This window comes from Micrasema longulum, unplaced genomic scaffold (assembly GCF_059751315.1).
Source record: "Micrasema longulum isolate JH-2025_06_02 unplaced genomic scaffold, ASM5975131v1 h1tg000015l, whole genome shotgun sequence".
NCBI lineage: Eukaryota > Metazoa > Arthropoda > Insecta > Trichoptera > Brachycentridae > Micrasema > Micrasema longulum.
The window spans coordinates 736,228-748,712 of NW_028277223.1; the positions used below are offsets into that span (position 1 = coordinate 736,228).

Here is a 12,485-nt window from a genome sequence, read left to right on the forward strand (position 1 = left end):
AACAACACTGCGATACAAAATATTAAATGTCAAAAAGTCATTACATCAGTCTATGTTTATCGACCCCCGAAGTTAGAAGAGGTATTTTATTAGAAACAGCACAACCTTAGATCATTTCAGTATTTTAAATACCGCCGCGCCGCACAATGTTTCGTTTCATAAAATCCGTCCAGAGTCTTCTCAAAATATAAAAATGTCTCGAAACCAACTCGTACGATGTCTAAAACTAAAACATTAAATTCTCAAGACATTAAAAACTACATAAAAGTGTATTTTATAAGAGTAAAATATTTTATTTTTTAGTAAAAAATTATTTTTAACACTGTTACACAATGGTATAAATATATCCTGTTTCGAGAAATTCTTGCCTATAAAAAAAAATCTCTTGCCTATAAATCGCGTACTTACGTAGTAATGTCTAATTAAGTAAAGTTAAAAATATGATGCATTGAAGTAACATAAAAAATATTTTTTTCGTAAATCTTAATGTAAACACCTACATCTGTAAAACAGCTTTATGTTAAAGCTCTGTTTCTGTACGCAAACAAACATTCTCTATCTTCTATAACTCATTGCACAAATACAAGAGTTACTACATACTCTACCCTGATGCTGCAAAAACAATTAAAATGAATACAACCTTCGGTCAAAGAAGATTGCCCAACTACTTGGTGAAAGTGTACAATCTACTTCCATTGTCTAAAAGAACAATAATTAAGTACTCACAATATAAAATTGCTATTAAGAAATGGATAGCGGAGGTGAGATGCGTACGGATCGATGAGTGGATCAAGCCAAATAGGTAAAAATTTGTGTCCTGTTTATGAAATTTGGTCTACAAGTCTATATAAATTTGTTATGTTTTTTATGATTATTTTAGTATATATTGCTTATTATGTTTACGACGATAGTTGGGTTAATTAGATTAATTACGTTTTTATTTTCTTATTATGTTAACGATGTTGAATAACTCACTTATTGTAAAATGTTTCACTTGGCACGGGACACCCCAGTAAGGGAACATTATTCTCTATAAAAAAATAATACAAACATTGTAAAAGTATAAATAAATATTTTTGAAAAAACTATGGGAAGTTTTTTTTTACTGACCATAAAGTTACAATATTTAAGTATATTTTTATAGAAGCGCATAGCATAATTTTAAGAAATAAATTACAGAACGAAACTTCACAAGATACCAAATTTATTTATAAAACCCAAATATAAATTTGACCGTAGCGCGACAATGAGAGAATAAATGCAAATTGAAACCATTGAAATATTCATGCTTTTGGATGCATCTTTAGTCAACTCTTGTATTAGTCATCCAAATTGAGTATAACTTTGTCAATCTAATTATTTGGGAATACCTCCATGACGTCATCGTTCAAAAATTCAAAGGTGAATTTCTGGCGCCTCGCTTGTATGAAATGAAACGCTGTGCACCGCTAAAAGTTAGTCAAAGCCCCACCATGTCGAGAGCGGTTTGTCAAAAAGCGTAAAGAAAAAACAAGGTTTTGCAAATCGCTGTTTCTGAAACTTTCCAGTGACACGAGAGTAGGCGGGCGAAATGAAAATTGTAAATCTACCCTAATAGAATTCATAAGCCCGAAGAGAATGAAATCTAACGTCAGAAGAGGGGGTGGATAGGGAGAAAGCCAGGGGGAAACAGGAGTGGGGAGGGAAATTTTCTACAAAGTGTTTTTCTTTGTGTAATGTGATTTCATTTTAATGCGAAATGTGACACGCGGGGGGAAAATGTATTTTAAAAAACAAGGGAACACAATTTCTGTGTACTTTAAACTCGTATGTGGTCCTTTTGTACTCGTATTGTTTACGTCGTTTTTCATTTCCGCTACAATAACTTCTGTATTGAACACTATTTTATTAATTGTTTTCCAGTTCCAGAAAAAAATATACGTAATTAATTTGATAATGCATTTTAATGCTTACAGGAAAATGCATTTCTCAACTTATAGTTTATTATATAAAAAATAAAAAAATAAATTTAATGTATTTTATTGCATTGATTTATCTTCAACGATGTTTTAAGTATGCCCAAATGTTTGTAGATAGACTGGATTTCACTCGCTAGAGAGTTATTAAGATTAAAATATAGGGCAACAGAGGGCGAAAATATTTTTAAGAATGAAATATGGAAGCTTAGGCATTTACAAGATTTAAGCCCTGTAAATGTCTACTTTCATATTTCCGAAAATGCTTGAAAATGTTGCAATAAATTTAGTCCAATATATGCTTTTTAAAATATTTTGTTTCGAATAATGGTTGATAAAAGTAAGTCCTATAGAGATATGTATGTAGTAAGAAATTTAGTGGATTTTGTTTTACTTCTTTAATTGCCGCTTTCACTTTGAGTTTGGCAAATTATATGAAAAGCTCATAAGCTTAAGTCGACATATCGAATACTGTCATTTTTCATTGTAATAAAAATCGCAACTACACGATCAGTAGCAAACTAGTTAAAAAAATCCTTTATCATTGTAGCCTTTGAAATAAATTTAACATCAATTTAGATCAGTCATTCCCAAAGTGGTTTGTATTGACCCCTATGGGTCTACCATGACATGCAGAGGATCTATGGCAATGAAAAGTAAAATTAGGGGTCCATGAGATACAAATAGGGGTCCAGGAGAGTTCACCTAACTATATGTAATTTTTTTATTTTATAAATTTATTGCATTGAATAAGTATACATATATAATAACAGGGAATCTATATGAAACTAGTGAATAGAAAATTAAAACGGAGTGTTCTCTGTTTAGGATAGTTTCCATCTAATATGGCTCAGCCTTTTCTAAGATGGCGATTTTTTTATCATTTAAAGCATAAATAGTTCTATATTAATAAACAATAACAAAAAAAACTAAAACAACCTAATCATACATTAGATAGTTTAAGTTTTTTTTATCCTGGCTAATCAAATATAAGAAATTAATAATTGGTATTTTACAAATATAAAGTTTTTATATATGCCAAGAATACCTGTTACCTAAACATAAATAATTTGGTATAATATATAAGAAAAAACAAATATGAAGTAATGTAATACATAAAAATACATATGATATATGTACCAATTATATAAAGTCTTACGTTTATTAATCTACATATATTTTTCAAAAAAATCTCTCGCTACACTATTTATATGTGCAGTTATTTTTATTTAAAAATTGAGAAAAAAAAACAGAAAAAGCCGTTGCGCAGTTGGTTAAACGACCATTTGTGAAACTGGCGACGCGAGTTCGATTCCCGCCAGTTGCAAAAAAAAACTTTAATAAACATTTTTTCTCAATTAGTCTGAGTGTTGTGGTATATTATTCGTAACTTTCTTCCATGTCCTTTCTTTCCCACCTGCTGACAAGCCTTTGGAATAGAGGTTGAGTGGATTTTTTTTTTTTTTTAAATAATGTTTTACAAGAAATTCCGAACCATTAGATATGTAGCAATGAGTAGTAAGAAAAACTGTCAATACAAAAAACAATGTACATAGCGATTCATAAGCAGAACCTTAGTTTATATACGACACACATAGGATTTATGATTTAGAAACAATTGGCATACTGTGTCTCTACTTATGAGTAAATACAGTTTTTTTTAAAAATCTATATGAAGTTAATAAATACTAAAAACTGTAGTTTCTAAAATTACGACTTCTGAAAAAACTGCCTTTTTGCTCATGATGGCAGAATGGATGTCGCTAGTTTTTTTCCTTACTTTCATTTCTTATAATAATGTTTGGATAATTTATATAGCGCCATTTTTGTGAAAATCACCTCAAGGGCGCTGTACAATAAATAAATATCCCAGCTGAAAGACGTCTTACAGCCTACAGTGCGCATGGACGTTTGGGATTGTAGTTCCTCGTCTCCAATTATGATTTATTACAATTATGATATATAGGAGCTAAATAACAGCACGTCTTGCAGCTACAAAGCGCATGGACAGTCAGAAATCTAGCCCCTATTTCCTTTTTTATTTTTAAACATTTCATTTCAAGTTTATAGATTAAGTGATATTTTAAAAAACGAAATAAAAAGCAAATTTATAAAAATAGAAGTTAGATAACAACAAGTCTTGCAGCTACTGAGAGCACGGACGGTTGAAATTTTAGACCCCATTTACAGTAAACTTACAAGCATAGCAATGTCATACTTAAACCAAGCTTATTATATAATATTCAGAATCGAAAAAAGCCTCACATTACTATAAAGTCAACTACCTGACAGTGGGAAATGTTGCAAATGCAAATGTTGGGCAATATGTTAAGTGATCACTTAAGCCATCCGACGATAGATCATAAGCTCTGTAAATGCCTAGGCTTCCGTATTTTCAACATCTTCATTTGTGTTGAAGAAAAAACTTGTATTTTAACACAATATTTAAGGACAGCCATTGATTGATTATGGGGTAAGGCGACTTAGTAAAAATCAATACTTTCTTACAGCAACCAACGGAGGTTTGATATGTGATAGGGGGTGGTATAAGATAAACATTCGCTGACCAGTCCCGGGAAATGGAAATGTCCCGCCATGTTTTATGGGGAGTAATCTACACCGTGTGCCATAAAAACTTGGGAAAAATGGCTTTTAGAAAATACACGACTATTGGATATTAAAAACGTACCTTTTCTGGTTTGTACCTAAGAATGTTTCTGTATCCGGGATACGGGCGTATAGAAAATACAATTACAAATATATGGGTAATGTAAAGGAAAATATTGCGGTGTAAAACTACATAATTTCATTTTTTAAATTTATTTATTTGTTATTTTGCATTGTTCACAATTGAAATAATGTGTCGTAACTAGGAATCAAAGCCGAGACCAAAACTATGGTCATAAACACGCCAACAAATACGTTACGAGGCGAACTTATAATATCTTCCATCGATTTTTTATTTCAGGGTGTTTACCGCAGTGAAGTGTATCGCAAAATACACAGGCTTGAGAAAACTACAAATAACTATTGAAAAGTTGTGCTACAAAATTCCTTTACAAGCGGTGATGTAACATCGTGTTAACTCAAACAAAACACAGAATATTCTGAAGTTCAGACATTTGAAAAAAAAAACTTAGCCCTGTTATAGCAAAATAAATTAAAAATCATAAATACGCTGGTCTTATAACTAGCGTGCACTCCCACTTGCTGCCAATAGCCGAGTGATTAAACGTTTTTTTTGTCTCGTTCACACAAACACCGGCCACAGAATAGCGTATTTGTCTTCCTTGTTATAAGTTACATTACCTTTCTTATAAAGTAAAGCATATTGATTGTGGTATTAGCATCACTTTCATTCGTATAATTATTATTATTGGCATAGTAAGGATTTATATATTACTATGCCAAGAATAATATACATATTTTTATAATTAAAATCCAGTATTTATTACTTTACTTTCCAAATCCGATGTGAAAATTTCCATTTGAAGGTTACAAAAAATATGACTTGATCATTTTAATAAATATCGCAACTTTAGGACGAAAACGACTCATCTCAAAAAATCTACTTTTTGGGAAATTGCAAAAGAAGAATATAAATTGTGACGCCTTAGTATTCTTTCGTCGATGCAAGCACCAAATTTTGAAATAAAAGTTATACCGAAGGCTTTCAGCTATGAAAATATGAAAAAAAGAGTAGTAAAAATAAATTATTATAAGTTTAAACAAGATGTAACGGACGGTTAAATATGTAAATGAAATGCAATAATATAGTTAGGGCCCCCGGTATCTGTAGGCTAAATGTTGGACCCACAATAAAGGATGAATATTCCACTTTCGGGTCTGACTTTAGCGATACCGGGGTACTATAAAGCAGGAATTTGTGTTACAGGCCCTAAAAAGGGCCTGAATCTAGACGTTTGACGCGTTATTGCCCTAACATGCATATTTGTATAAAGACTAAGGACTGCCTTAAAAAAGGCATTTGTAATTGATGTGGCGCGTGCGGCGGCTCCCAGCGAAGTGACCGGGCCGAGCGCCGGCACCTCCCTATATGCACTTTGGGGGAGGCGCGCCGGCCGGGTATAGTGGGAGCGGTATTTCCCCCCCCACTCCCGTATTGGCCTAACGCCGGTTCGGACGCAGGTAGCGGGAGCCCGCAACACGCCCTATATAATGTGTACATTTTAAAGAATAAATATTGAGTTCGCCTCGAGACATCAAGTTAGTCTGATTGTTTCATTTCGTCACCCCGCCCGACCTCCCGCTCTACTACTGGATCTACACCTTGGACTTGACCATCGCTTCACCCCAGGACTACGAACCAGTATCTTCCACCGACCTACGCAGTGACACCGGACTTGAGAGGAATTTCGAGACTACATAACTTTCGGGATTTACGACCCCGAGAGCGACGACGGCAGCGAGACACGGCCAACACCTACCCCTTGCTACAGGATTGTGGAATACAGTCCAAACTGTTACTTGTACAGTACAGTTTCTGGTCCTTCGAGCCGGATTGTGATCTTCAGCTGCCATCTACTTTGAGTCTTCAGCCGAGACGAATCTACGATGCCCGCCTCACTACGCTCTGGAAAGAACGCCGAGGAGCAGCCCACCAAGCCCGTATCGGATGGAGATTCCGATTCGGAAGGTGACATCACTCTTCAGGAAGAAGCAACCCCCTCGCCGACTGCGACTGACGAGACGCTGCAGAACGAGAGATCTGAGAGGCGTCGGGAGAGAAGACACTACGAGAAGCAAATCAAGCAATTGATGTCGCTTTTGGGAACTACAAGCAAGCCAGCCGCTCAGCCAGACACCGCGCAACTCGGAGCGCGGACCGCTCTGGCCCAGGCGGAGAAGGAAGCTACATCGAGCGCGCCCCAGGACCGGGACGCGCTAGTCATTGATCCTGTCTACCCCAAGAGGAACGAGCCTTTCTCTGAGGAGGACAATCAAGAGGCGAGGCCGAAGGAAACGGCGCGCCGCAACACAGAGAGATGGGTCGAGGAGCACACCAACGCCGAACCAGCCGACCGTTTCACGCTGGCACTCGAGGCCTTGCTGGCAAAGCAAGGAGGGAATCGAGGACAAACCCAGGAAGAGGAAACACGCATCGGCGCCATGCTCGCTCGACAGGGGAACGCCAGGGAGCTACAGGACTTCAGCGGCAGCCCCGTGCATTGGCCGGCATTCTGCGACCAATTCTGGGAGTCTTCAGAGCTGTGCCAACTGACGGACCCGGAAAACCTTCTCAGGCTGAAGAAGGCACTCAAAGGGCCCGCCCGGGCGCTAGTGGAGGGACTACTAGTGGAATCAAAGGATGTTCATAAGATCATGAGCACCCTCGAGACGCACTACGACCGCCCGGACGTCATCATGAGCACGCAGTTGGACAAGCTGCGAAAATCACCGCGACTGACGGCAGAAAGCACCATGGACGATTTAGTAGAGTTCGCGATTGCCGTACGGAACATGTGCCTCACGTTGGAAAAGAGGCGCAAAGAACATCTGCATTCGGACGAACTGCTGAACGAGATGGTGCTTCGACTCCCGTTTTTCACGCGGCAACTCTGGGTGATGTCGCGGAAAGGAGCTAACAAGAAGGCAACACTTCGCGACTTCGTGGACTGGATCATGGTTTTCGCGGACAACGCCAAGGACGCCTGCGCCTTTGAAAAGACGAAGTTACCGGCGCGTGGAAAGGAAACAGTGTTCGCGGCGACGGAATCACGGCCAACAACAGAATCAAAGTGCGCGAAGTGCGGCCGTAGCGGTCATAAGTTAAGTGCATGTAACGAGTTTGCGAAGATGTCGTTATTGATGCGACGAGACTTTGTGCGAAATAGAAAATTGTGTTATCGGTGCCTGAGTGACGGACACCGAGCAAACCAGTGCCGAAGCACCGCTAAGTGCAACGTGGGTACGTGTACAGCGAACCATCACAAGTTATTACACAGCGAGCCGCGAGTGAATAGCGCGGACAGCGTTAGTGAAACCGCAATAGTGCCCGACGGGAATCAGTTCGTCGGGGTAATGAGCGGACCGAATAGTGACTCGAAAGTTTTATTAAAAGTGATCGAAGTGGAAATAAGCGGACCACGGGGTCGCGTAACAGTGAACGCGATGCTGGACGAAGGTTCCACTATCACGTTGATAGACAATGAAGTCGCGAACAAAGTGGGAGCCCGCGGACGTAGTGATGTTATCTCGATCCGCGGAATCGGTGGAAATAGTGCAACGATAGACACGCGCCGAGTGCAAGTGAACATAAAAGGAAATAGTGACATTTCATATCGCATCGGAGCGAACACAGTGCGAGAATTGAACCTTCCACAAGCGCCGTGTGCACGCAGTGGAACCGCGAACGGTTCGAGAATTGTCAAGCCACAAATGATCATCGGGCAAGACAACGCTGGCGTAATAGTGTCACGGGAAGTGATAACGAACGGTGATGAAATCCGTTCAAGAACCTTGTTAGGCTGGGTGACTCACGGTAGAGTCAACGGCAGCGCACTGGCGCAAAACAACATTACGCTCGCGACTATGAGTAAATCAAAGTGCTCTACGGTAGTGAATCGCGAGTGTAGCGGGCTTGTAATGCCGCCTATAACCGCGGCAGTGAATCGCGCGCGAAACGGGCTAGTAATGCCACTCACAACCGCCGAAGTGAATAGCGAGTATAGCTCGCTAGTAATGCCGCTTACAATCGCGGAAGTGAATCGCGAGGGTAACGGGCCAGTAAGGCCGTTTGTAACCACCGAAGTAAATCACGAGTGCCGCGGACAGAACGAGCGTATCGTGTCGGAGCTACCCACAAGCCCGACTGACAGTGATAGTGCGCAGCAAACCAAGTGCTGCGTTAATTTAGCAAGTCTTGTAAAAAATAACTTCACAATCGACTCGTTGGGAGTAACGAGTGCCACGCGCGTTGACAGACAGATAACGCGCGCATACGCGATCATGCAAGCCACGACAAAACCTCTTCAGGATGGACATTGGGAGACTGGACTCTTGTGGAAAGACGGAGATACGTGGTTGCCCAACAATAGGCAACACGCTCTCAGCCGCCTGGAAGGAGTGGAAAGAAAATTAAGAAATAACAGAGAGCTTGCCGCCGCATATCATGAGAAAATGAACGGATACTTACAAAAGGGATATGCATCCGAGGTATGTGAAAGTGAATTAAATAACGTACCAAAGAGGTGGTACCTGCCACATTTTGCAGTCATTAATCCGAAGAAACCCGCCAAAATACGGGTAGTCTTCGACGCCGCAAGCAAGTATAGAGGCGTCTCTCTCAACGACAAGTTAATGGCCGGACCGGACCTATTATCATCGCTATTGGGAAATATGTTTCGATTCCGGGAGGGACATATAGCGCTTGCGGCGGACATAAGTGAAATGTTTTTACAAATAAAAATCACAAAACAAGATCAACTCGCTCAACTTTATCTCTGGCGAGATAATCCGGAGTCGATGCCGAAAACCTACAAGATGACGTCAATGACTTTTGGAGCCGCGTGCTCACCAAGTTCTGCGCAGTATGTGCGAAATACAGTGGCCGAACAGAGTCAGAACGAGTTCCCGGAGGCAGCGGCGGCATGCAAATCCAAATTTTATATGGATGATTATTTGGACGCCATGGACGATGCCGGCGCTGCTGAGAAAATGGTCCGGGAGGTATCCGAAGTCCTACGCCGAGGCGGGTTTACACTGACGAACTGGGCTAGCAACAAGAGTGAAGTGCTCAGTTCGGTGCCGCCTGAAGCGCGCGCCGCGCCGGCCATGCCGATATGCCTAACGGAAGCGCACGAGACGGCCGGCGCTACAAATGAATTCACAGGACGAGTCCTGGGAGTGACTTGGAGACCTGCCACAGATGAGTTTATTTATCAATTCGACGACCCACTCGGCCAGGGTAGCGACAGTTGGCCCACTAAAAGGGAGCTGTTGAGTGCAGTGATGCGAGTTTTTGACCCGGTCGGATTCCTGGGATGTCTCGTCATCCGCTCTAAGATGCTCCTACAGGATGTATGGAGGGCTCAAACCGGATGGGACGAAACGATAAGAGAAGATCATAAGACTAGATGGCAAAATTGGATCGCACAGTTAGAAAATTTAAATTGCGCCATCCCCAGATGCGCCATAGTAAGTCGGTGGAACCGCCGAGAACTACATCTATTCAGCGACGCCTCGGAAGTGGCGATCTGCGCAGTAGCTTACTACGTGGAGAACACGACCGAGGGCAAGAAGACCACCTTTATCAGCAGTAAATGCAAAGTGACGCCGTTAAAGGTGATGTCAATACCGCGCCTTGAGCTACAGGGCGCACTCATGGCGGCCAGACTGGCGGCCATCATCAGGAGAGAAACCCAGTGCGCCATAGAAAAGGTGGTGTACTGGACTGACTCCACAACGGTCCTGTGCTGGATCCGGTCGGAGCCGCGCGCCTACTCAACGTTCGTGGCCAATCGGCTAGGTGAGATAGACGAACTCACCGACGCCGCGGACTGGAAGTGGGTGCCGACAAAACTCAACCCCGCCGACATCGGTACGAGAGATGGCCGCCCGCTTGACCTGTCCCTCGAAGGAGTATGGTTCCAGGGGCCAGACTACCTCCGGCAAGGAGAAGAATCATGGCCTCGAGAAAAGAAGATGACGCCCACTCCGGACGATGCGATGCTGGAGAAGAAAGCAGAGCGAGTGGTACTGGCGATAACCACCAGCGAGGCGCTACCCGCGCCACAGCGATTCTCGTCGTGGAATCGCTTGATAAGGACAACGGCGTGGGTACTGCGCTTCGTGAGAAAAAGCGGCCGAAGAGACGGCGCCCGCGAAGTTGGCGAACTGACGGCCGGGGAGCTAGAAAATGCTGAGCTCCATTGGGTCCGTCAGTCGCAAGCGGACGCTTTCGGCGGCGATATACCTACCCTGAGACGGGGGGAGCGACTCCCTGCGCGGAGCCGCCTATACGGGCTGACGCCGCACATAGACGACAAGGGTGCCGTGCGAATGGGAACACGCTTGAGGAACACAGATACATCAGAAGGACTGAGGGCGCCTATAATATTGGATGGCGCCCATAGATATACCCGCCTGCTCCTGGAGGAGTACCACAGACGAGCCGGGCATCCGGGGACGGAGAGAGTGTTATGTGACGTGAGACGTAACTTCTACGTGCTCAAGTTACGAGGGACGCTGAGAAATATAAGTCACAGATGCGCCATCTGCCGAGTTCGGCGAGGACGAGCCGGCACACCGCAAATGGGCCAGATACCGGAGGCGCGAGTGGCCAGCTACCAACGACCATTCACCCACTGTGGGTTGGACTACTTTGGCCCCCTATATGTTACGATAGGGCGACGCCGGGAGAAGCGATACGGTGTTTTATTCACCTGTATGACGACCAGAGCCATACACCTTGAGTTGGCATCATCCCTGACAAGTGACGCGGCCATCCAAGCCATCAGACGGATGACCGCTAGAAGAGGCCAACCGAGGGTGATCCATTCCGATAACGGAACAAATTTCCACGGCGCCGACAGAGAAATGCGAGAATCAATTGCCGATCTCCATAATGACGCCGCATTCCAAATAGAACTTGCAAATAAAGGCGTAGAATGGAAGTATATACCGCCATCCTCACCGCATATGGGTGGCGCGTGGGAGCGACTAGTGAGATCAGTTAAAACCTCCCTAGTCGCTATCCTCAAAGAACAATCTCCACGAGAGGAGACCCTGTTGACGGCGTTCGCCGAGGCCGAATTCTCGGTAAACAGCCGTCCCCTTAGCCATGTGGCGGTGGACCCCGCAGATGAAACCCCATTGACTCCGAACCACTTCCTAATTGGTTCGGCCGGGGCACGCACACATCTCGCCTTCTACCCCAAAGAAACGGAGAATATCTGCCTGAGAAAGCAGTGGCGGATAGCCCAGCAACTGGCCGACAAATTTTGGCGACGCTGGCTGGGCGAGTTTCTGCCTACACTAGCACAGAGGAAAAAGTGGCTCGATAGATCGGAGCCATTGAAAGTCGGCGATCTTGTAGTGATCGCCGACCCTTCATCACCCCGCAACCAGTGGACAAGAGGGAGGATCATGGAGACACGACTGGCTGCCGATGGACAGGTGCGGACTGCACGAGTTCAGACGGCGGCCGGAGAATATGCCCGACCAGCGATCCGGCTCATCCCACTACTGCTAGAGGACCGTCCAGAGAAGAAGATGCCCCCGCAGCCGAACAGCGTGGCATCGGGGGGAGTGTAACGGACGGTTAAATATGTAAATGAAATGCAATAATATAGTTAGGGCCCCCGGTATCTGTAGGCTAAATGTTGGACCCACAATAAAGGATGAATATTCCACTTTCGGGTCTGACTTTAGCGATACCGGGGTACTATAAAGCAGGAATTTGTGTTACAGGCCCTAAAAAGGGCCTGAATCTAGACGTTTGACGCGTTATTGCCCTAACATGCATATTTGTATAAAGACTAAGGACTGCCTTAAAAAAGGCATTTGTAA

The 12,485-nt window shown here is 43.2% G+C and overlaps 1 protein-coding gene across 1 annotated transcript; it reads left to right on the plus strand.

The window, feature by feature from the left end:
* Positions 1–6,530: 6,530 nt before the first annotated feature.
* On the plus strand, positions 6,531–12,230 carry LOC148285672 (uncharacterized). Its single transcript, XM_088242409.1, has one exon. It carries the CDS (start codon positions 6,531–6,533, stop codon positions 12,228–12,230), a length of 5,700 nt encoding a protein of 1,899 aa, XP_088098535.1.
* The last annotated feature ends 255 nt before the right edge of the window (positions 12,231–12,485 follow it).

Coding starts and splice junctions, on each gene's coding strand:
- LOC148285672 (XM_088242409.1), top strand. CDS start 6,531: ATGCCCGCCTCACTACGCTCTGGAAAGAACGCCGAGGAGCAGCCCACC.